This window comes from Pleurodeles waltl, chromosome 6 (genome assembly GCF_031143425.1).
Source record: "Pleurodeles waltl isolate 20211129_DDA chromosome 6, aPleWal1.hap1.20221129, whole genome shotgun sequence".
Classification (NCBI taxonomy): Eukaryota; Metazoa; Chordata; class Amphibia; order Caudata; family Salamandridae; genus Pleurodeles; species Pleurodeles waltl.
Genome location: NC_090445.1, coordinates 1696012057 through 1696037027, shown reverse-complemented (window position 1 = coordinate 1696037027; position 24971 = coordinate 1696012057). Strand labels below are relative to the sequence as shown.

General features: G+C 44.6%; 1 protein-coding gene across 2 annotated transcripts in view; it reads right to left on the bottom strand.

Moving 5' to 3' along the window:
• Nucleotides 1-24971, bottom strand: part of RALGPS1 (Ral GEF with PH domain and SH3 binding motif 1) — a 1336836-nt gene that overhangs the window by 880956 nt on the left and 430909 nt on the right. For both annotated transcript variants that reach the window (XM_069241780.1, XM_069241778.1), the window contains exon 8: nucleotides 14608-14700. In XM_069241780.1, the coding sequence (XP_069097881.1) occupies nucleotides 14608-14700 (93 nt within the window). The remainder of the gene's footprint in view (nucleotides 1-14607; nucleotides 14701-24971) is intronic.

Genomic DNA, 24971 nt, shown 5'->3' with positions numbered 1-24971 from the left:
TTGAGGTCCTTTCTGAACAGCTTCAGTGATGCGTCTGCCTGAGTTTGAGAGGTAGCGTGTTCCATGTCCGGGCGTCATCAAAAGTAACCCCCAAATAGGAAAACTGGTTCACTCTCGCAATAGTTTTAACACTTATGCAAATGGGGCATGTTTTGGTGCTTTTGGGTCCACAGACCATAATGTGTGTCTTAATGAGATTAGTCCTCAAATCCAGTTCTTTCATGAAATCAACAAAAGATGTGATCAGTCGTTGTAGGCCCTTGGTGGTCCGGGCCAGTAGCACGGTGTCATCCACATAAAGAAGAGCCGGCAACGGGCTTTTACTGACAACCGGAACATCGGCCCCCCACATTTCCTAGGGCCTGCTCCAGCCTAATAACATAGAGTTAAAATAGGATCAGGGAGAGAACACCCACCCCCTTGGCGTACCCCACGCTTGACTGTAAAAGTGGACATGCATTAATTATTACTTCCAAATCTGACCACAGATTTCAAGTCTCAATGGAGGTGACGAAAGAAGGCGACAAAGTCAGCCTCCACATGCAGGGAAGTTAGAATACCTCACAGCTTTGATAGGTTTACACAATCAAAAGCGCTGGTTAGGTCCATAAAGGCAGTTAAAGGGACGAACCCTTAGCAATCTTATACTTGCCAATTAGCAGATGTAAGTTTAAGCTTCGCTCAGTAGTTCCTAGGCCTTTTCTAAACCCAAACTGTACTGCGGAAATTATATTATTACGAGCGATCCAATCCAACAAACGGTCCAAGACAACCCACCCAATAATTTTTGTGACTGATCAAGGAGGGAGATAGGTCGGTAGCGAGCAGGATCCTTCCGACTAACCTTCTTAAACAGAGGGACAATAACTGATTCCAGTCAAGAGTCAGGGATACCAACTTTGGCCGCAGAGTTAAAGACATTTGTGAGCAAGCAGCCCCACTATTTTGGTTTTTCTTAAACAGGCCCATTGGGACCCCATTAGGACCAGAGGCCTTGATGGCCAGGCTGTTCTGGATAGCACAGAGAAAATCATACTCTGTGAATGTGTTAGTCAACAGCAAGGGCAATCAAACAACTCTTCACCCTCACAGTTAACATTATATAGGTAAGTATTACTGAAGTGGTTAACCCATTACTCAGGAGTAATGTGGGTAGTTACTATGTCTGGGGCCTCCCCAGCATGTGTGGCTCTGACTAACTTTCAGAAGGCTTGGGTGTCCCTAAGTTGTCAGGATAGTACCATATCCCATCTCTCATCCCGCAGCTCGGCCTTTCTAGTTTTCAGAGTGTATTTGTATTCCCTCCTACAGATCCTGATGAGCCCCTGATCCCCAGGGCTAGTGTGCAGTGCAGTTGCACCCTGTCCCTGGCAGCTTTATTTGCTGTATCGAGTCATAGCAAATTTCTTATGTGACCACTTAGGGTTTTGAAATTAGCAAAGGTTGTAAAAGGCTCCACGGACCCAGTCAAACACCCTTCATGAGCCAAGTGCGCTCCCTAATTAGGTGCATCATAACTTTAGACATATCAGTCGAGTGGCAAACTAGGCGTGAACTTTGATCCTTGGCAAACCAGGGGCAGATTAGTTCTATAATTACTGAAGCTCTTATTTCCAATACCAATAAAAAGGGCTAGGGGATTGTGATCACTATATAATGCATGTATCACCCTCCCGTCAGCCATCAGGTGGCTCGTAGTGTTAGATAGAAAGATGTAGTCAATTACCGAGCCACCCCCTTGCCCTGTAAATGTGGGAGTGTTGGCCAAGGTATGAGCTGGGATAGCACTAACCAGATTGTAAGCCAGTAAGAAAGAGTATAAGTGGATGTTAAAAAGGCTAGATGTGACTATCAGTCCGCTGTGGAAGAAAGGAAGAGGTCTATAAGAGATAAGGCCTGGGAAGAGCTGGCCCCGGCCTCATCATTTAGGGGTAATGGGAGGTTTTGGGGCATTATAAATCATCCTTATTCTTCCGAGTGTGACACGCCCAAACTGGAAGCTATAATTACGGAGGCCCAGTGGGTGACACACTTCAAGGGTATTTTTCAACCAACTGTAAGTGGCCATTACCCTTATGGGGCCCCCAATTGTTACCCATCAACCAGAGCTAGTCCCAGCACCCTTGGACTGTCCCATAGAAATTAGTGAGGTACTTTTTGCACTTGGAGAATCTACTTCCGGTAAAGCCCCAGGCTGGTATGGGGTCCCTGTTGATATGTTTACGTCAAATACAGATTTATGGGCCCCACTTGTGACAAATGACTTTAGAAGTGCTGTGGTGGGAGAAATTCCTGATTTGTGGAAACCGACCATCCTTGGCCCCAATTTTTAAAAAGGGGAGATAAATTGAGCCTGGCCTTTTATAGGCCAATATCTGTAATAGACGCAACAGCAAAAACCCAGGGAAGGGTTACCCTCACCCGACTCGACACATGGGTGGAAGATAATAAGATTTTAACACCCGTCCAGTACAGGTTCAGGCCGGGTATAGGGACTGTGGAGCAAATATTACACTTATGTTTGATTACCAGTAAATATGTAAAGGCTAAGGGAGGCGCCATTCATATGACATTCATCGACCTGTCAAGCACCTTTGACCTCGTTAATAGGGATCAATTATGGAAGATCATGCAGACAATGGGGGTGGATTAAAATTTGCTCATTCTATTGAGATGTCTGCACCATGATCTCAAAGTATGGGTCCGATGTGGGCCACAAGGGGAATTATCGTCTCCAAAAAAGTCAATGAGAGGCATCAGACAGGGTTGTATTTTAGCACCTTTTTTGTTTTTAATTTATATTAGTGGAATCACAGATCATTTATCCTGGGTAGGCGTGGATGTCCCAAAAGTGGGGGATCATCCCCTGCCAATACTTTTGTATGCAGATGACGCAGTCCTGATTTCTCGCACCCCAAATGCACTGCAGAAGCTATTAGATCTTTTTACTGAATATATCAAAGGTCTGGACCTAAAAGTAAACCAATCAAAATCATACCCTATGACTTGTGGGCCATTATGCACAAAATCTATGCACTTCAGAATGGGGTGTACCATTTAAAAACGTACAAAGGTTTTTAGTTATTTAGGTATTGTTTTTAGCTCTTCCCTAGTGTGTAAACCACACACTTTTGCAAAAGCACAACAACTGGAAAGGAATGTGGAGGGCATCTTTCAATTCGTTAGATCATTAGGCCACAAACCACTGGCAGAGATGATCGCCCTGTATAAAGCTAAATGTATTGCTGCAGCTATCTATAGGGCAGGGGTTTAGGGTTATCAAAAATCAGATAATCTCCAACATATTGAGAATGCCTTCACCCGTAGGTTGCTTGCAGTCCCAAAAAACACTCCAAATGTTATATGCCATGAGGAGGTGGGCCTCATTTATATAACCGATCAAATAAAATCTCGCCACTCCTATTGTGGATTAAGTGTTGGAAAACCCAGAAGCAGCATCAGACAGAGCTTGTATGTCAGATTGTCTAGCTCTAGAAAATGTAAATAAGATACCGTGCTTGACGTATGTATAATCGAGGCTTCAGAATTTAGGTTTAATTGATTCGTTTAACTCCCCCACACGTCTTCCAATGAATGCTAAACTGTGAAATCCAGGTATACAATCCACTGTGGGGAGGAGAGTTTAAGCGGTGCTTTGGACATGAAATCGGTGTACTTTTATTTGCAGATTGTCAATGTTAAAGCCCTTGAACCATATTTGGGATGGCTGGAGAACGCACACCACCGGCTTCTTTTTACATATTTTAGACATAATCTGATTAATTTGAAAGTGGCTTTCCTTTTACAATGTTTTTGACAGTGGGACCTACCTCCTTATTATTGTTATCATGTCACCAAACAAAGCACTTGTCACTTCATTTTATTTTGTCCACTTTACGCAGGTCCAAGAAGGACCTTTCTGATTCCATTGATGCGTCAGGGGGAGTTTAGAGAATATCGTCCTGCAATGGAATTTCTACAGAAATTAACTACGATTGAGTTGAGCCATGCTGTGTTAAATTTTATTAAGAGTGTAATTTGAATTAGAGACCGGTATGAGCTTGTAAATTTAACCTGAGATTTTAATGTGAAAGAGCAGTAATTCCCTCCTGATTTTTATTTTATTTTATTGATGGTGATTTTATATGTTTTGTTGACTTCTGGTTTTATTCATATAAACATTTTTAAGTTGTGCCCTGCGCCACCTCGCTTTTTATGGCTTGTTGCCGAAATAAGTTTGTTGTGACTGACTGACTGACTGACTGGCTATAAGATATGCCCTCTTGGGTCCATGATGTTACAACTCACACACTCATTTTCCTCCAAATCAAACCAAAGGGTTGGGGAAGCAGGAAGCAACAGGGAACCTAATTTAGCATTGAAGTCAACTGCCAACATTATCTTATAAGGACCAAATGAAACAGCACGCTTAACAACCAAAACATCAATGCAGGAAAACAGGATGACCAGGAAAAATCATTGTTATAAAAGTTAATCATATAAAGGACATACCTATATGCCCACCTTATGCAAAAGGCTAGCATAAAAACCTCCCACAGAAGTAAAGGAGTAATTCTACACCCAAGACCCATTTTTAACCAAGCCCCCAGGCCTCCCTTTACTCCCCCTGCATCAGATGCAGATGCAAAAAGACTAACATGTGTAACCATCAAGGGGACTATCCTCACAAGACCACGTCTCCTGGAGAAAAATAATGTCAAACCCCTCAATGAAGGTTACCCAGTCCAAATCATGCATCTTGAGGTTAACACCCGTGATGTTCCAGCTAAGACATTTAAGCAGGAAACCCTCACCCAGATCAATGGCCTATGTGTGTACCACATCGCCACTCTGGCTGGGATGCGTGCTGCGCAAATTCAGAGCACAGGTCAAGGTATTCTCAGGATTTAAACACGATCGGAGGGAAGGGGAACTATAAACTACCAGAGGAGTGGTGGGCAAACCTGGAACATTTAAAGGGGGAAAGACTAAGTTAATAGGAGGCTGAGTACATAGTGTAGAAACAACCCCCTCCCCGCCGACATAGGTTATCTTCTTGGCAAATTCACGTCAATCATTAGCATCTAAACCAGCAAAAACACCATCCCAGTTCCCACGAAAGGGACAACTCATGTAATGCAACCTAGAAGTTGGCTGCCATTTGCCCCCTCCCTATGAGGAGGAGCGGTACATCTATAAAAATGCCCCAATGGAAAGATCTTTACAGGACCAGCGTAAGTTAAACCTAGCTCCTAGCTGTGCCCGAGAGAGGATTTCCTCAGCCACATTAGGTCTACGAATGTTTATGGTAACACAGTCCGCCTGCTGGCACGAAGGCACTGGCCCAATCCCCCTGAAGGCAGGGATCAAATGGGGAGGAGACAGATTTAATGGACATAAAGTGTTGGGTGGCTTGTGTGACACTCAATGGGAAGAGCTGATGAGGTGAAGGGCTGCAGTTGAATTAGCCAAGTGTGGCAGTAGACAGAGTTAGGCCTACTAGGCTTGATTCACAACACATTCCAAAAAACATGCAGGAGTTTTACACAGTTGTTTTTTTAAGTACAGAAAGTACTCCTAGATATTTATGCAAGTCACACATATCCATGCATATGCAAATATGTCCCAAAAAATATTTAGAACATCGAACCGTATATCATTTCATGAGTGATGTGTGCTGCCCATTGTCCATTGCTGCTGCTGATTAAGTTATGCTCACAACTTCAAAAACATGTGAGGCTCAGAGAATTACATCACCCTCAAAACAAGGACAGACCACTTGCAATACAGTTGTGATTAAATAGCTTCAGTCATATGATCGACATTAATGGAAGAAAAAAAACACAAATGGGAAAAACTAATGTTTTAAGCAGGAAAAGTATGAAAGTTTAAAAAAAAAATGTTTTTCAAAGTCTGCAATAGTTCAAAGTGAAAGGTAACAAATTATGTTTTATAAGAAGAGGGTTAGATCGTATTGCGCAATGTAAAGGGTGAGTGTTACGGTTAGGGTGAGGTTAGGTTTAGAGACAGAATTAAGACAAGACATTGGGTGAGTGTAAGGAAATGCCTCTTTTGCATGATCACCCCAAAGCTTTGGATGAATACTGCTGGTTTTACGGCTCTGAAGGTGCACTGACCCTGTTAACCAGACCTCGGTGCCAGTACTCGGACCCTTAAAAAAACAACTTTACAAACGCTTTCCAAATAGCTGATAACTGCGGCAGTTGCCGAAGGTATTGAAAAGCAAAGATTTGTTATTTGCTTAATAATTGATATTTCCAGAACCCTACAGTGAATTTTGTTCATTTTGGTGTCAAAAAATTAAATAAAAGCTATTTAAATAAATTGGTGTCTTATTTTGTTTTTTTTCATGTTTGTTTCTTGTTCAACTGCTTTTTTACTTGTAAGTGCTTTGCACATCTTCCTTTGCAAAGCCTGGCAGCTCAAAGCAACGGCTACTTAGGGTTGAGTTAAGGTTTGCAAACAGGCCTAACCGGACCCAAGATGGGTTTGTGAGTTTCTTGCATGCTGAGGTCCAGCCACACCATATAATAAAACACATTCCTCAAAGTAAGGGAAAGCCCTTAGGGAAGGTTAGAGCAGTGGATAATCCCCCAGCTGGTGTTACGGCTGGTTCTAGGATTTGTATTAGGAATATATTGGGGCAATGGGTGATGGGGAGGATATGGGGTTGTGCAAGGTTTACTCTACACTGGGGCTAGAGTAGGAGATTCAGAAGGTTTCTTTAAGGAGGTTACAGTACTTCACTACATAGGGAAATTCAAAAGGTTGTAATTGGGAACAGAATGCGAGATTTACACTTAGGAAAGGAGTGAGGATTATTGTGAGATAATTTATGGTTACTGTTAACGGTAGAATAAGAGGTGTGCAAAATCTGAATTTGTTTTGCAAAAGTTCATGAAAATGTCATAACATTACACAATGTACTTGCCTTTAATTCCTCTTATCACACAAGAAAACTGAATGTGTTGCATACCTTGCATTCAAATGTAACACAAAATGTTGGCAGGTGACTGACCCATTAGACTATGGGCCTGATTTAATGTTTGGCGGATGGGTTCTCCATCACACACATGACAATCCCATCCGCCTTATTACAAGTGCATGTGAACAGAATATCTGTCACGTGTCTGATGGAACTCTTGTCTGTCAAACTCTAAATCAGACTCATAGCTGTGATTTCACTGATACCGTGAGACATTTCCTGATTAAATCATTGCACACTGAAGAAAATTTCTCATAACTTCAAAGGCATTATGAAAATTTGGCAAATTGCCAGTAATGGCTGAAGGCTGGGCACTTCACAGCAGAGAGATAGAAATTAGGTTACTGTTACGGGTTGAGTCAGATTCATGTTTTGAGGACATAAATATTTTGGGGTGATTGTTTTAAATAATTACAAAATGTCCAACTTATTATTTTCAAACTAAATACATTTTATATTATAAGTACGTATCCTTGAACTTCAAATTGTGTACGAAACATTTAAACTAAAAGCTTTTCAAACATATGTATTCAAACTTTCAACCCAGTTATGATCAAACAAGGTTCTGCACTAAAGCCCTGAGGGAGATCCTTCGATTGCAGACTCAGTTCCAACCAAGCGTCTCACAAACCTATCATTTTGATTTTCCTACATTTCTAAACACAAAACCACATATTTTGTAATTGACTGCTTTGGTTTCCCCCATTAATATAAATACGGGTTTGCCAGTAGGATTTGGAAGCTATGGAGGAGTGAACCTGCCTCAGCCTTGGTGGCTTTTCTGATGTCTCCCTAGAAGCCACTCCGCAGCGAGCCGGGGGTCCAACATCAGTAACACCGCAAACTGCACGGAGTCTGGCCCAAAGAAAACTGACTCAATAACAAAGGAATAGTCTAAAATTAGGGTTCTATAACTACTAAAGGAAGCTTGGCATATACTCAGCCATGACATACATTTTCCATACATTGTGAAGAACAGAGAAGGTTCTATGGAACTAGTGATCAGTTTAAGCTGGCAGCATGAGCTCCCTTCTGGCACAATGAGCCAAACATATAATTCCTCCCCATTGTACAGACTTTCTCAATAGCACTGGCATCTCCATCACACAAGCAACAGCCATGTACTTCCTGGAAGTTGAATGTAATGGAAGCCAACTAAAAGTGTCCAGAGATACCCAGCAGTGGCTTCACCAACAATTGTGAAAACTAAAGACTTTCAACTGAAGTGAGTGTTATCAAGTACTGCATTTACCACAATGCATTTGGGCACGTTTTGTGCTGGTCTGCCAGCCGGTTGCCCCTTCCCCCCTTGTTATGCTGAGGTTTTATGTTATATACATTGCACAATGTCATTCACCACCGCTCAAACTGCTAGAGTGGGGTTCATGACTCCCTTACATGGATTATTCTGTTGTTGAAGCAGGTTTAAGAATGTGCACACATAAAGGGAAAAACCCTTGTGTACTTTTGTTGAATTTAGATTAGCAAAATCAATTGTGAGACAGGCCAAGATACTTCAACTCGTAGCACTTTTCCCACGTGTGAGTCAGTGCAAATTGTCCAAGCCAAAATCCTACACATTATCCTGAAAGTGGTGGTGTGCACATCTTTGCAAGTGGAGACGTAGGTATGACCAGATATGTTCTACCAAGTGTGGGGCACTTCCAATAGATGTAACAATGAGTAGGAGGGAAGTGGGTTTTTCATGAGAGGATGGGGGGCTGCCTCTCTAACTTCATGCCTGGGGCACCTAGGCTTGAGTTGTGTATTGGTTCATGTGTGATGAAAAACATGAAAATGAACATACATATGAAATTCCACTTTCACCCCCCCCCCCCCTCCACCCCCCAGCCCCATGCTGATGTTCTGCAATGCAGATCTCAGCCAGAGACGTGAGCTATGACAATCACTCAGTGAAATGTCAATAACTCTGGGTAAAGCAGGATGTCAGTGGCAGATGTTCCCATAAACCTAGGGGGGGGTCCCTTTGGTTTGTAAATCTGGCCCAAGGCCTTAAATTGCACTAGATTGACAGAACTCTCCATCTGTGAGCCACTAAACATATCTGAGTTTGCAATGGGCTCTTGTAAAAAGAATGCCTCCTAGAACTGTAAATCAATAACTTTATAGAGAGAACATTCATCTAGTGTTTGCACTGCGCTCTCAGGACACCTGCAATAACAAGGAAGCAACACATTAAAAATGACCTTTTAAAGGAATACAGATATTTAACAAAAAAGCTTTTTCTGATTTATCCCCTTTTGCAAAAAAGTCAACTTTATCCGCAGGAAACATCCTTATTAAAACATGTCTGGATTGGGCAGCACTACGAAGCGTTAATACGTAATATCTCCCATCACTACCTGCGCCCTTGAGTAAAATAATTCATGTCAACCAGCAAATGTGTGACCAAAGCCAAAACAAAGCTATGTTTATAGATAACTGGTATCGGCAACAATCAGTCATTGAAATGCTTGCCACTAAAACATGTGCAATTCAAAAGGTAAGAGTCGTAGCAAGGCAGACTCATCTTATCATCCTTCTGAGGTCGGCAAAATGAGTACCACTGAACTGGGTAATAACAACATTAGGCATTTACAGTCCTTAGAAAAAAACTGAAGTGTGGTATAGATGAGTATTATACATAAAAAATACAAAGGGACTAGTTGAAGAAGCCTGGTAACTGTGAGGACAGCTGCTTTCCTACTAAAGGTAGTGTAACTTTGAGTATCTGAGGCATTAAACTGAATTTTTCTCCAGTCAATTTCCTTTACTGTAGTACCACTTTGATATTTGAGCTTCGCACTGTAGAAATGTGTGTGGATGTTAATTTATTAGTATAGCCGCTCTAACTAAACATGTCTTATTGGGACACGTATATGTTCTGTAATATTAAACTAAAACACAACGCATCAGGAAGCCAAACATCTTAACATGCATTTAATACAAACATGGTGAACAGCACAGCAAATAATCAAGGGAGGGTTGTCATTTCAACCAACTAGAGTTCTCGACCAAAACAGTTAGTGTGTGCAATGTTAAAATGCATGCAGAATCAAATGGCTTGTGTGTTGTGATCCTTTAATGCAATTCTATGGAGCATAAAGACACGAGGGAAATTTATCTAATGAGCAGATGGCAGGATCTTCTTACAAAGAAAATGCTAAATGTTCTTGAAACCGAGATACAATACATGAACACAGTGCTAACTACACTAATGTTTTAAAATCGTGCCTTTGATTGCCAATATGTAAAGAAAGGCTAAACTCTACACAAGATGCAGGACATGCATGGAATGTGCAAATGTACTACCTTGAATTAAACGGCTTCTAGGTCTACCAGAGTCCTGAAACTTACCAACAAATTGCGGCAAACAGACACTTCAAATTAATAAGAAAACAATATCCGAATTTTATTTTAAAATATCAGTACACATTGATATATGTGTAAGGGGAATAATGGTAAACAAAAGGAATATAAGATTATATTTTTTTAACGGGTATAGAATAACTAAATATTTTACAGTTCGTAACAGTGACTGTGCAGCTATAGTGAGTTAAAAGTTTCAAGTGAAAAGGAATTCATTATTTACTTAATAACTTTGCCATAATTTGATGAATTTGCTTTATTTTTAAGAGCAACCAACCATAGATGAACAGTCAATATCGCTGACGGTCAATAAACAATCTATTAAGAAAAGGAAAAAAAAGGCCTCAGACCCGGTGGTGCCTGGAAAGTTAGAGTTGCAAGGACGCAACGCAAGCACCCAGTGACCATACAGTGTGTGTTTCTTTAAAGGACACAAGATCCTCCCTCATCCTGGTGGCGTTCCTCATCATCGGGTCGGCTCCTCATGCAGACAAGGATACTATATGTTGTCCCTAAACTTGTAGTGGAAATAAGTGCTCCATATGATGTGTAGGGTGTGAGCCCAAAAGTAGTGAAAGTGACTGACATGTCAAATAGAGAATTTCTAGTATACTCGCGGGTAATGACCGATGGAGTTTGTCACCTTACGAGAGAGGGGAAACAATATCTTGCAGGTATATACATTAGGTCATTGTGTGTAATCATTGCCAAATTCAATTACAAGGCACGCCAGGCAAATACTTGCACCATGAGTTTTATCACAGCACATAAAAGCATACCAAGCAAAGTATATTGCAACGTTAACGCACCTACTATATTTAGGGTGATCCATTCTCTTTCCCCTCCTGGAAGGGGAATTACTCCAGCCCGTGGCTTGAGGAAATGTCCGACCAACTCCAGGGAGGAAAGGCTTACAAGAGGGGTTTGGGAATGTCTAAAAATAAACATATGTAGGGCATCCCAAACTTCCAATGCAAGTCAAGTCTGGAATAAGAACTTTCCACCTCTTGAGCGGTATTTATTATTACATATGCATCCATGTTTGTGGTGCGGAAATACACACAAGTAAATGCATATATTCCTATAGGAACACCTAGTAGGGGTTCAATTAGGCTGAATCAAGATTTCAAGCCTCAGAATGCACTGATTTATTAAATGATATCCAAGGGATGTAAATAGGTGTTTCCAATAGGAGTTGGCGAAAGAATATCTTCACTTGTGAACTGGGTCAAGGTTTAAATCTTCCCACACAGCTGAGTTGCTTTCCAACCATAGAATGCCCTAACCATGAAGTGTAGGACATCCTGTTACTGGAAGCATTGTGCAGGGTATTGTGGGAGAATCGGGACAGATCTTGAGCTAAAGTGCAGGACCCTTGTGATGGTGCAGTGAATGGGAAGACCCCACAGATGTAACCTTACTGAGGAACTGAGGGGCACAAACTGTGCATTCGATGGGGCACCCGCTAAAGTGTGGAGAATGGGGTGTGTCGGGGTATGGGCTCTACTGGCGGTCAGATGGCACGGGGCACCTATCTAACCTCTTTAAAAAGAGCTCCTCGCAGGAGTTTTTCTGAACCTCTTCCTTATCTTTTTTAAACATTTCATTTTTTTCAAATTGAAAAAACTCTGCAAAGCTCTGAGATGACCTCACAACTTCCACCAACCCTAGTTCCAGAGACTTGGAGCTCTCTGGTAATCCGTGTCAAGAACCCATGGGTATCGCCAACTGTCATTGCTGTAAAGCATGCTGAACAGAACTTTATATCAACAGTGAGGATGCAAAGATTTTAGCTTTGTAACTTTTTCCTAAAACTTCAACATTTCTGCAAAGGTCAAGAAGTTTATAAAGTTTAAAAAAAAATAAACAGTGGGAGAAACTTGCATTTAAATTAGACTCACGTGTGAAACAGTTGTAGCAAGAGAATTCTCCCACCAACAAGGTGTTGCAATAAAATTCTCTAATAAAAGTGATATTTGTGCATCTCACTTTTCCTCCAGGTGAAAATAGGAGTGTCGGCAAACAGTGCACAACTTGCCTAACAAAGGTTACGGCTTCGCACATCACTATTTCAAGGTGCCATTGGATAATATTTCCGCAGGCACACATCCTTCTGGCACTCAGAGGCCTGGACAGATCCTACAAACACATGTTTCCAATAATCCTGTTCTCAAGCATTAAAGCATTATCTGCCCTGGCAGCTCGAGCAGTGACTATCACCCCGAGGCACGTGCAGTGACTATCACCCCGAGGCACGAGCATATCACCCCGAGGCACGAGCATATCACCCCGAGGCACGAGTAGTGACTATCACCCCGAGGCACGTGCAGTGACTATCACCCCGAGGCACGTGCAGTGACTATCACCCCGAGGCACGTGCAGTGACTATCACCCCGAGGCACGAGCAGTGACTATCACCCCGAGGCACGAGCAGTGACTATCACCCCGAGGCACGAGCAGTGACTATCACCCCGAGGCTCGAGCAGTGACTATCACCCCGAGGCACGAGCATATCACCCCGAGGCACGTGCAGTGACTATCACCCCGAGGCACGTGCAGTGACTATCACCCCGAGGCACGTGCAGTGACTATCACCCCGACTATCACCCCGAGGCACGTGCAGTGACTATCACCCCGAGGCACGTGCAGTGACTATCACCCCGACTATCACCCCGAGGCACGTGCAGTGACTATCACCCCGAGACACGAGCAGTGACTATCACCCCGAGGCTCGAGCAGTGACTATCACCCCGAGGCTCGAGCAGTGACTATCACCCCGAGGCACGTGCAGTGACTATCACCCCGAGGCTCGAGCAGTGACTATCACCCCGAGGCACGTGCAGTGACTATCACCCCGAGGCACGTGCAGTGACTATCACCCCGAGGCTCGAGCAGTGACTATCACCCCGAGGCACGTGCAGTGACTATCACCCCGAGGCTCGAGCAGTGACTATCACCCCGAGGCACGTGCAGTGACTATCACCCCGAGGCACGTGCAGTGACTATCACCCCGAGGCTCGAGCAGTGACTATCACCCCGAGGCACGTGCAGTGACTATCACCCCGACTATCACCCCGAGGCTCGAGCAGTGACTATCACCCCGAGGCACGTGCAGTGACTATCACCCCGAGGCACGTGCAGTGACTATCACCCCGAGGCACGAGCAGTGACTATCACCCCGAGGCACGAGCAGTGACTATCACCCCGAGGCACGTGCAGTGACTATCACCCCGAGGCACGTGCAGTGACTATCACCCCGAGGCTCGAGCAGTGACTATCACCCCGAGGCACGTGCAGTGACTATCACCCCGAGGCACGTGCAGTGACTATCACCCCGAGGCACGTGCAGTGACTATCACCCCGAGGCTCGAGCAGTGACTATCACCCCGAGGCACGTGCAGTGACTATCACCCCGAGGCACGTGCAGTGACTATCACCCCGAGGCTCGAGCAGTGACTATCACCCCGAGGCACGTGCAGTGACTATCACCCCGAGGCACGTGCAGTGACTATCACCCCGAGGCACGTGCAGTGACTATCACCCCGAGGCTCGAGCAGTGACTATCACCCCGAGGCACGTGCAGTGACTATCACCCCGAGGCACGAGCAGTGACTATCACCCCGAGGCACGTGCAGTGACTATCACCCCGAGGCACGAGCAGTGACTATCACCCCGAGGCTCGAGCAGTGACTATCACCCCGAGGCACGAGCATATCACCCCGAAGCACGAGCAGTGACTATCACCCCGAGGCTCGAGCAGTGACTATCACCCCGACTATCACCCCGAGGCACGTGCAGTGACTATCACCCCGAGGCACGTGCAGTGACTATCACCCCGAGGCACGTGCAGTGACTATCACCCCGAGGCACGTGCAGTGACTATCACCCCGAGGCTCGAGCAGTGACTATCACCCCGAAGCACGTGCAGTGACTATCACCCCGAGGCTCGAGCAGTGACTATCACCCCGAGGCACGAGCATATCACCCCGAAGCACGAGCAGTGACTATCACCCCGAGGCTCGAGCAGTGACTATCACCCCGACTATCACCCCGAGGCACGTGCAGTGACTATCACCCCGAGGCACGTGCAGTGACTATCACCCCGAGGCACGTGCAGTGACTATCACCCCGAGGCACGTGCAGTGAAAAGCTAAGAAACTGCACCAAGTACATCACAGAGCTGCTATCCACATTCTTAACAAAAAATAATGTAAAAATAAGAATTATCTCACCGCCCAGGTCTTTGTCAGTCGAAAAATGGGAGCGCTCTGCAGAGCTGACACCACGGACATGAGAGAATGGAGGTTGCTTAGTTCTAGAAGTTTCTAAAAAAAGAATAAGATAAAATTACAAAAGACAAAAAAATATGAGCTGCACATACAATAAAACCTTTGAAGAACGGGGTCAAGAGCCAAGTGAATGTATGAAGTAAGACTTACTATATAATCATTACACGAACATCTGCAGTCTATTGAGGTCAGGTAGGCGAACATCCACCTCCCTGACCGATGGGGCGTGTAGACAAATGCATTCAGCGTTATATTTATTCTAGTGTCAAGCATCAAGAACGGTGCAATACTAAAGTCACATCAAACGACTTAGAAAACTTAAACTGGTTGAGAATGCGACACACAAAGCATGATCCAAGCCGGGTTCGAATCTTCGTTAGTCTGGTCCAAGCTCCAGATCCTGCCAAGCAAAGCTGTTCTTAGGATCTTGATTGGGCTAATAAACATATTCAAGTAGGATCTACAATTAAAATGTAAAGCCAGTGAAAGTAAACATGGCACTAGGAACACCGGAAGTGAGCATGACACGTGTTACATCACCGCTGGTGTGTCTAAGAGGCAGCTCACCCATAGATCGTATTACAATGCACCCCCTCTGCCCAGAGTAAAGGGATGGCAAGGGGTGCCTGGGGTGGCTATGCCCACCTTCTCTCCTACCTATGCTGGTCTTGATGCCCATGTTGGACCAAGGGTGCACCATAGCTCAGTGTGTTAAACACTCGGGGTGTGAGTCTCAAACGTTTTGAACACTTAACTTCCACCCTCTAGATTCGCTCAGTCACGAGCGGTGGTGTTTAATCCCTGCAAACTGTACTTATAAATAGATAATCCCAACCAATCAGGTGGACTTTAAACGCAGGATCAGGGCCAGGAGTCCAGGGAGGATCTGCACATCGTGGTGAACACCACAAACCTGCACAGTGTGGACATTCGCATGCAGTTTGCAGGGAGCTTCTCTCACTGGAAATGCTGGAGTAAGATCCTTTCCACAGTGAGAAAGGGACGGGAGCAACCTTTTACCACTTCATTGTGAAAGAGAAAAGGTTAATCTACAGGTACAAATATTTTCTCTATGATGGAAAAAAGTACAAATTGCTAATGCACAAATATCTGCACCATTCTGATTGGTTGAAATTTCACGAGTACACTATGTTGGACTACAACTAGATATCTACACACTTCACAAATTTTCAGGCGCCCCCGCACAATTGCTTGTGAGTCCCATAAAAGCGGGAGCGCTCCTGCAAAGGTCGGAGTGGGCCAATTGAAGAACATTTCTGCATCTGGCAAGCTGCACATTGCGCATTGGGTGGTGGTCACGAGTTCGAATCCCTGCACAGCTAACTCAACCATTCATTCTTCAGAGGTTAGTAAACTATTGAATAGGGCAACATGAATCTCTGTTATTCATCGTGCTACAAAATGTCAAAAACTAAGAAGCAGCAAGTGCTACATGAATTACATGTTATTCTTCTATTAAACAGTCTTGATGAAGAGTTCCTTTACCACCTGAATCACTGGCATCGATTTACCACGTCAAACTGGCATCAATAAAATTAAAATCTCTGAAAGTGCAAAAAGGTTTGGCAGAAGGTGGCACTGAGCACAGCTACATGCGGCATATTTATATACATTATCCTGTATCACATAAGATTTCCTAACTCCCTTTTGGTATACTTAGTCACCACTGCGGAGTCAGGACTCCTTCGCTGTTGCCCTGGTGTTCTTCATACAGTTTCTTTATGATCCTTGGTCGACATTTCGACCATGCTGGACTGGTACCTCACATTACTTCACGGCTGTGTGTGATGATATGGCTCAATCAATCAATCAGATTCTTATAAAGTGCGCCTACTCACCCGTAAGGGTCTCAAGGCGCTAAGTGGGGGGTGGATCTGCCGATTAGTTGAAGAGCCAAGTCTTGAGGCCCTTCCTGAATTGCAGCAGTGATGGTGATTGCCTGAGGTGCGGAGGCAGGGAGTTCCAGGTCTTCACAGCAAGGCAGGAGAAGGATCTTCCTCCAGTCATGGTCTTGCGGATCCGTGGGATGGTGGCCAGGGCCCGTTGGGGGAGCGGAGATGTCTGGTGGGAGTGTACAATGAGAGGAGGTGGTTGAGGTATGCAGCTCTTGCATTGTGGAGGGCTTTGTAGGCGTGCGTGAGGAGCTTGAAGGTAACTCTTTTGTTGCTAGGTAGTCTGGGAAGGTCTCTCAGGTGGCCGGTGATGTGGCTGTGGCATGGGATGTTCAGGATGAGTCTGGCAGAGTGCTTCTGGATTTCTTTAGGAGTTTCTGGGTGGTGCCAGCACAGAGTACGTTGCAGTAGTCGAGGCTGCTGCTGAGAGCGCATGGGTGACTGTTTTCCTGGATTTGGTGGGGATCCACTTGAAGATCTTATGAAGCAGGCAGTGCGTATGGAAGCAGGAGGATGAAATAGCATTGACCTGGTGGTTCATTGAAAGTGAGGAGTCCAGGATGATGCTAAGGTTTCGTGCGTGGTCCGTGGGTGTGGGGAGGGTTCAGAGTTGTCCCAGGTGGAGTGGGTGGAGCCCAGCATGAGGACTTCAGTCTTGTCTGTGTCTTGAGGCAGCTGTCCTTCATCCAGGTGGTGACTGCCTTCAACCCTTTGTGGAAGTTTCTCTTGGTGGCTGTGGGTTCGTCTGTGAAGGAGAGAACCAGCTGGGTGTCATTGGTGTAGGAGATTATATTGAGTCAGTGGCTTTTGACGAAGGCTGCAAGCGGGGCCATGTAGATGCTGAAGAGGGTGGGGCCCAGGGAGGATCACAGCTGATCTCTGTGTGTTCCAAGTTGAATGGTGGAAATCTGACTCTCTGTGTTTGGCGGGTGAGGAAGGAGAGGATCCATTCTAGGGCTTTGTTGCGAATGCTGACTTCGTGGAGTCTTGCACACAGGGTGTGGTGGGAGACGGTGTCGAAGGCGGCTCATAGTCTTCACTGGTGATGGGACCTCACTCAACAATGACGATGTTAACAGGTGATGTTTGGTGGTAGTACTTTGCCAACGGGATCCTTTTCCGGGTTGGAATTTCCCGTCTTCTTAAACTAAAGAACTGTCAGCAATTAGAGTTTCTCAGTGCTTGGGTAACGTTGCTTGTCTGAATCTTTTTTAGTGTTTTTGGATACAGTCTTTCTGGAATAGATGGTTTCCCAGCTGTTCAGGAGCACTGTCCACCCGAAAGAACCACGACACAAGGGTTGAAATCCTCTCTTATGAGCATGCCAAGCAACCCAAGCAACAAATGGACCTAAGCATAAAGTCACCCCCACACCCAACCGCGTGCACCACTCAATACTCAATGCTGAAGAGCAGCCAATGAGGACCATTAATAGAGCACACTGCATCCCCACACCGCATCTTTGATTGTTGAATCAGTGAAACACTGTGATGGACAACAAACCCTGTGTGCTAGGTACCGTCAATGTATAGCGGGTGACGTGCTCCAGAATGTGATGCACCCTCTTGCCTGTCTGCTGCTGCCAATGTCTCAATCACAAACGCCTTGGACAGGGGCTGAAGACTCATGATAGCACTAAAATGTATGGTCCCTGGGTCTTGAAGCAACGGTTAGGTGGGGTTTCACATCTGCTGATTACTAACAATATGTCTGCGCAGTCTAGAAGGACTTGTAAGATGATCTGCCCAGCCGCTGTCAGGCATCCTGATCTGGGGGAATTTGTATATCTGCAAACAGTAATGCTGACAGTGACATCAATCAAGACTGGGGAATCTGGGTGTGAAGAGACTACCAATCATACCCTAAAAATACCACGTGTGGCCCACCACTTATGGCTACTGGCACCCAGAAAATGAATCCCTTATTTAAGATGATCTCCCACCTTATCATCTGCCTGGTACACGATGGAATCCATGCAAGGCCACATCACCCTTCCAAGGTTTAGGCTAAACTGAGTCTCTTACAATGGGGAGTAGTAACATCTGTTGTTACAAAGTTTACAAACTGCAGAAGTGTGGGAGCAAGCTCTACATAAAACAGATCATTATTGTATGAAAGTTTATTAAGAGAGTTCAGTAACTGAAAAAGCCAATTTACATTCAGTCTCTGACTTCAGCTTCTTGGGGACATTTTGAACACAGTCTCTTCTGCGGCATACAGTAGATTTGTACAGAACGACATCATCTGGTGGCATCATTTTTTAATTCTATTTAAAATGTGCTAATTTAATTCGTGAAACAATTAGTACAAGTTGGCCAGAAATATCACCTCCAGCCTCTAACAATGGAAGTGATGAATACGTATTCCATATGCAAAAGAAAAACGAAATGATGGAATGCTTCAATTTGTATAGAATGTGAAGCAGATGATTTCGGTTCACCTGTCAACTCGTCTGAAAAACCCCTCCCTGTGGTCCTTCTAAAGTTCTTCCCAGGTGAATTAAAATCTTTGGAAAATAGTAGATAATGCATTGTTTCTTAGACCCCAGTCCAAAGTAAAGCTACCACAAATTGAATATTCTGACCTAACTCTATATAATCAACCAGGAAAGACATGTGCTGCGGCTTAGTTTCTAATTGCACACATCAGGTTGTGTTTATCGAATTATTATTTGGAATTTGCGTGTTATCCTGTAATCGGCTCGGCACTTTAGAAACTTTCAGAGAAGATGCTATGCAAAATGCCTCTGAATAGGATTTCTGTTTTAAACGTCTCCATAGGGACTAAGTACATAACATGTATAGCACTTGTGCAATTAACTGTATGACGTATGTAGGCAGATTGCGTATGTGCATTTACTGTCGTTTAGACAGCGCATCCTTCTAGAATTTAGTCCATTCCTAAGCACTTTACAGTTTGGGAGATTTGGGAACGGAGAGCAGTGAATGAAATGATTTGCTCAGGGTCACACAATGCGCACAGTTGTTCAACCAGTCACTAGAAGTATCGTCTCTCACGAGTGTCAACTTGGAGGTTGTCAGAAGTAACCCCTGGTTTGTCCTTTACCACCCATTGCCCCTGCTATCTCTTCTGCAAAGCTGCGCCAAGATTTATAGGTGCGTGGACAGCCTCGTGGTCAGAAGTCTGAGTCCCTTCAGGGAAAACTCAGACATTGATCCTTTTGAGGTGGATAACATGGGCTGCAGGACGGCTACAGCAAGCGTTACATCAAAGAAAGATTACATATTTTGATTCATAGCACACTCTAGGTGCTGTAACAGAATTCATATCTATCAGAATCTGTAAAACAGGTAACTCGGATTTTATTCATAGCAGTCACAAGAATGACAGTTGTACGCGGCCCTTGAACTGCTCCACAAGGTTAAAGTATGGATTAAAAGTTTTATGTTTGAACACGTCTGTGATCTTTTGAATTCGAAACTGTAAGTGGGATGTACTATAGAGCCATTAGGTTAGGCAATAATAGAATATTCTATTTAGGTGTCAACAGGTTAGAAGTTTCTAATTTATAAACAAATTATAAAAAATGTTGCTTTCATAATGATTCACCACGGAAGAAAGAAGGTCTGTGCAAATCACATAACAGCTCAAGTGACTGGCTGAAGTTGGTCTGTTTGGTAAACAGCACCTTGATGATAGGATGCCTTCGGTGACCTAAACACTTGCACCTGATACCGGGTCACGATTTTCAGTTATGAAAGGCCAACTCACCGGGAAAGCACCCCACCCTCATGACCCCTTTCTCCACAAATTCCCTGGCTACCACTCCCCAACAGTGCACCTCATCTCTCCATAGCTCCCCTCTGGCATACATTTCATCTTTTTAGAGCACTACGCATAGTTCATACACTCTGATCTGTGATCTGCATGGTACACGTTTTTTGCAGCAGGCACATCAACCCTCTGTACTACTATGATGAGTCAAACTGCCACTAGACATTTCGATCTCTTACCATCAGGAACGTTAATCATAAGAGTTACCTTGACATTTTTGTTGTTGCCTGAAATTTGCTGGGCACACAAGGAAGTTTAGGAAGTTCACATGTTGTTAAACCCATAAATTATTTTCAAACACAGTGGCCCCCTTCCCCCACCAAAGGCAGCACCAGTTAGGTGCAGGACACCAATTTTGGGTCCTGGTTTCTGTCGCACGGCAGGTGCTGCGTTGATTCTTCTCGCAGGAAGTCGGGCTACATTGTTCTGGCTCGGCTATGCGTCGATCCAGTGGGCCGTGCGTTGAAGTTCCGGTCGCAATGCTGGCGCTGCGTCGATCTCCTCTCAGGGAGCCGGGCTGCATCGTTCCGGTTCGGCGTGCGGTGATTTTCCCACCGCAATGCAGGCTGTGCGTCAATTCTGGCAGGCTGTGCGTCGAATTTTCGCCGCACAAGGAGTTCTTTGCAAGAGGAAGTCTTTTTGGTCCTGAGACTTCAAGGAACAGGAGGCAAGCTCTATCCAAGCCCTTGGAGAGCACTTCTCAGCAAAGCCAGAGGGCAGTAGGCAGCAGGGCAACAGCAGGGAAGCAGTCCTTTGCAGAAAAGCAGTCAGGTGAGTCCTTTGGGCAGCCAGGCAGTTCCTCTTGGTAAGTTGCATGGTCTGGTTCAGAGTTTCTTCACCAGTGGTAACTTGTCCAGAAGTGCCTGAGTTGATGGGGTCAGAGGCCCTGTTTAAATACCCAAATTTCCCTTCGAAGTGAGAGAGACTTCAAAGAGTGGCTTAGAAGTGCACAGGATCTCCTTTCAGTTCCATCCTGTCTGCCAGGGTCCCAGTAGGGGGTTTGGCAGTCCATTGTGTGAGGGCAGGCAAGTGTCCTTTGACATGTAAGTGTCAGGCACTCCACCCTCCCAGCCCAGGAAGACCCATTCAATATGCAGATGTGTGCAGGTGTGACTGAGCATCCTGTGTTTGGGGCTGTCTCAGTGAAATGAACAAGGGAACTGTCAACTAACCCAGCCAGACGTGGGTTGGAAACAGGCTGTAGGGCACAGAAGTTTTTGAGTGTAGAGAAATGCTCACTTTCTAAAAGTGGCATTTCTAGAATAGTAATATTAAATCCAACTTCACCAATAAACAGGATTTTCTATTACCATTCTGGCCATACTAAATATGACTGGGCTTCTCCTTTCAGATCAGCATCTACCACTCAAACAATATATGAGGGTAGCCATAACGCTATCCTATGAAAGGAGCAGTGTAAAATGAATTTAGGAGTTTTACACTACCAGGACATATAGAACACACATGTTCATGGCCTTCATTTTCTCTACATAGCACCCTGCCCTATGGGCTCCCTAGGGCCTACCTTAGGGGTGACTTATATGTAGAAAAAGGGGAGTTTAAGGCTTTGCAATTACTTTTAAATGCCAAGTCGAAGTGGCAGTGAAACTGCACACACAGGCCCTGCAATGGCAGGCCTGAGACATGATTAAGGGCTACATATGTGGGTGGCACAACCAGTGCTGCAGGCCCACTAGTAGTATTTAATTTACAGGCTCTGGGAACATGTAGTGCACTTTGCTAGGGACCTACAAGTAAATTAAATATGTCAATTGGGTATGAGCCAATGTCACCATGTATTAGGGAGAGAGCATATGTACTTTAGCACTGATTAGCAGTGGTAAAGTGCACAGAGTCCTAAAGCCAGCAAAAATAAGGTGAGAAAAAGAGAAGGAGGAAGGCAAAAAGTTTGGGGGTGACCCTGCAGAAAGGTTATTTCCAACAATTACTATTTCACAGATATTAGGTTTTGATCATTTTGACTTTGTGAAACTACAATATCAACTTTTTGCACTGAATACATTTTGAACACAACCATTGCTTGGTCTGTTGCAGAGGGTATTGGCTATCTTGAAGCACAGATATACATTCCTTGTGGTCCTTGCTAGGCAATCATAATATATAGTTTCTGTAGCCAGGACTTGTTGTAATCCTGTTATTTGTACTCCCATGAAGTCCACAAAGACATCTGGGAGCCAGGAATGTACCGCTCCAAGAATGGGCTTCTGCTTGTTTGTTTCAGAAAGTGTTATCCATATGGATTACAAACTCCATGACACTTGTTTGTTTCTCAACCTTTATCTGGGGATTCTGAACTCTATTTCACCGCTTATTCTGCAAGGAATCAACTGTGTGGGTTATGATATATTGCAAACTCCATTTGCTGCATATTCACACAGAGCCACTGTTCGGTATGCTGGTGTCATGCGGATATCACAGAGAGTGATTACACATATGACAAGTTAGAAACTACACATGCAGTACTAACACTTACTGTCATGTTACATTTTTGCACCTGAGACCTTGAATGCAAGCTAAGCACAAAATGTTATCCCCTAATTGTTAAGGTAGCTCTCATAGGAAAACAAATTTATTGTAAATGGGATGGCTACTCAATTATTATATCAAACCCTAATTATATTTCAGTTTAGAAGGGTGGCAACGTTTCAAATGAGAGTGGAAACATAGGAAGTACCAGCAAGTATATCATAGGCAACACCTCTAGTTAAAACATCATTGTCAAACAATAGTTATACTAATGTTCTCTTTTGCCTTTTAGATATTAATGCTCTGGTAGTGCACATTAAGCCTAAGTGTTTTTCCAGGTGTACGGTGAAATACCATGTGTTTGTATCTCTCCCTTGTCTCATTCCCCTTTCCCAAGGCATTCTGTTTCATTCCACCTCAGCACTGTAGAGTTGGCTCTAAGCTTGGCAAAGACTGGAAAATATCCTTATTCTCGTCAGATCCAAATTTGCAGGTTAGTCTCTCTTGAGAGCATCATACATGCTGCAGCACATCTCATCCAGGCCATGAAGAAATATGATCACATCGCCCGCATCCTAATGGAACTCCACTGACTTCCCATGCCAGGCTGCACCATCTTCAAAGCCAACTACATCATCAAGAAAGTCAACAAAACCTGCAACCATGCCTATTCTGCTGGCAAACTCAATTTCTCTGGTGGCTCTCAGCACACCCAGCAGTCAGGACACCATCAGACTGGAGAAACATAAGTGTAAAAAAGCAAAAAAACAAGACAACAAGCCTTTTCTATCTACACACCTAGGATCTGGATCATCATGCCTGTATCCATAAGTACAGCCACAAACCTACTCCAATTGAGGGCAAATTTGAAGAAGCACCTCTTCATCACTTCAACACTTCATCACGGTGCAATAACAGCCCCCAAACCAGCTACCTCTCTAGTAACTCGTTGACTGGATCCTTGATTTTGACCCTCCATAGCTCTCCACTGCCTTCTGGTCAGGTTTTAGATTTACAAATGTCACAAACATAGATATCACACATAGAGGATTGAGCAGTGCAGAAGACTTGTGTGGAGCAGGGAGCACATAGAAAAAGGCTTTGTGGCAAGATCCTCACAACATTTCTGAATTCTCTCCTAACTTGTAGAGAATGTAAAGAAAAAGTATACCTTTGTAAATGCCTGGAGAACCTAGCCCTCGAAACTTTGGAATACTCCAGCAAGCATAAAAACCCTAAAAATCCCTGACCAACCAGGTGATTTCACCTTTACACAAATGAAGACTGAGGCCATTATTAAGAATTTGGGTGGTGGCTGAGGCTGCCTGCCAAACTCTTTGGGACGGAAAATCGCCACTCCGGTTTTCCGCCTGCTGGCCCAGTGGGAAACTCACCACAATATTGACGCTGGCTTGTAATCGAGCCAGCGGCAATATTGGGTGCGTCAGGTGCGACACCACCCGCCCCGCTATTCACTGCCTGTAATTCGGGCAGTGAAAAGCATGATGGGTCTGTCTGTGGGGGCCACTGCACTGCCCATGCCAAGTGCATGGGCAGTGCAGGAGCCCTCTGGAGCCCTTCTCCGCCAGCCTTTGCATGGTGGTTGAACCGCCATGCAAAAGCCGGCAGAGAGGGGACTCGTAATCCCCAGGGCAGCGCTGTTTGCAGCACTGCCCTGGCAGATTAAGACTGCCGGAACCGCCAGGCTGTCGACTGGCAGTGCCGTCGGTCGGATCATGGTGGCTGCACCAGGGTCATTATGTGGATGACAAAACTCTGCTTTGGCGGCGGTCCGACCTCCACCGCGAGTCTGGTGGTGCCAGGACCACCAGGCTCGTAATGAGGGGCTGAATGTCTGAAGGTTGCCACAAGCCGGAAAAACATTTAAGTGCATATTATAGTGGAATCATCCTATCTTGACTTTCTCTGTTCTCCTGATATTTTCTCCAGTTCTTCACGCAAGTATTCCTGTTTCTTTTTCTGCTTTTCTAGGATGAAATGACGAGCACTGAGTCCAACATAGGGTGTTATAAAAAATAGCCAAGCAGGTTAAAGGCATGTATAACTAAATTAATACACATATGTATTCATTATGTCCCACTCCCTCTTTGT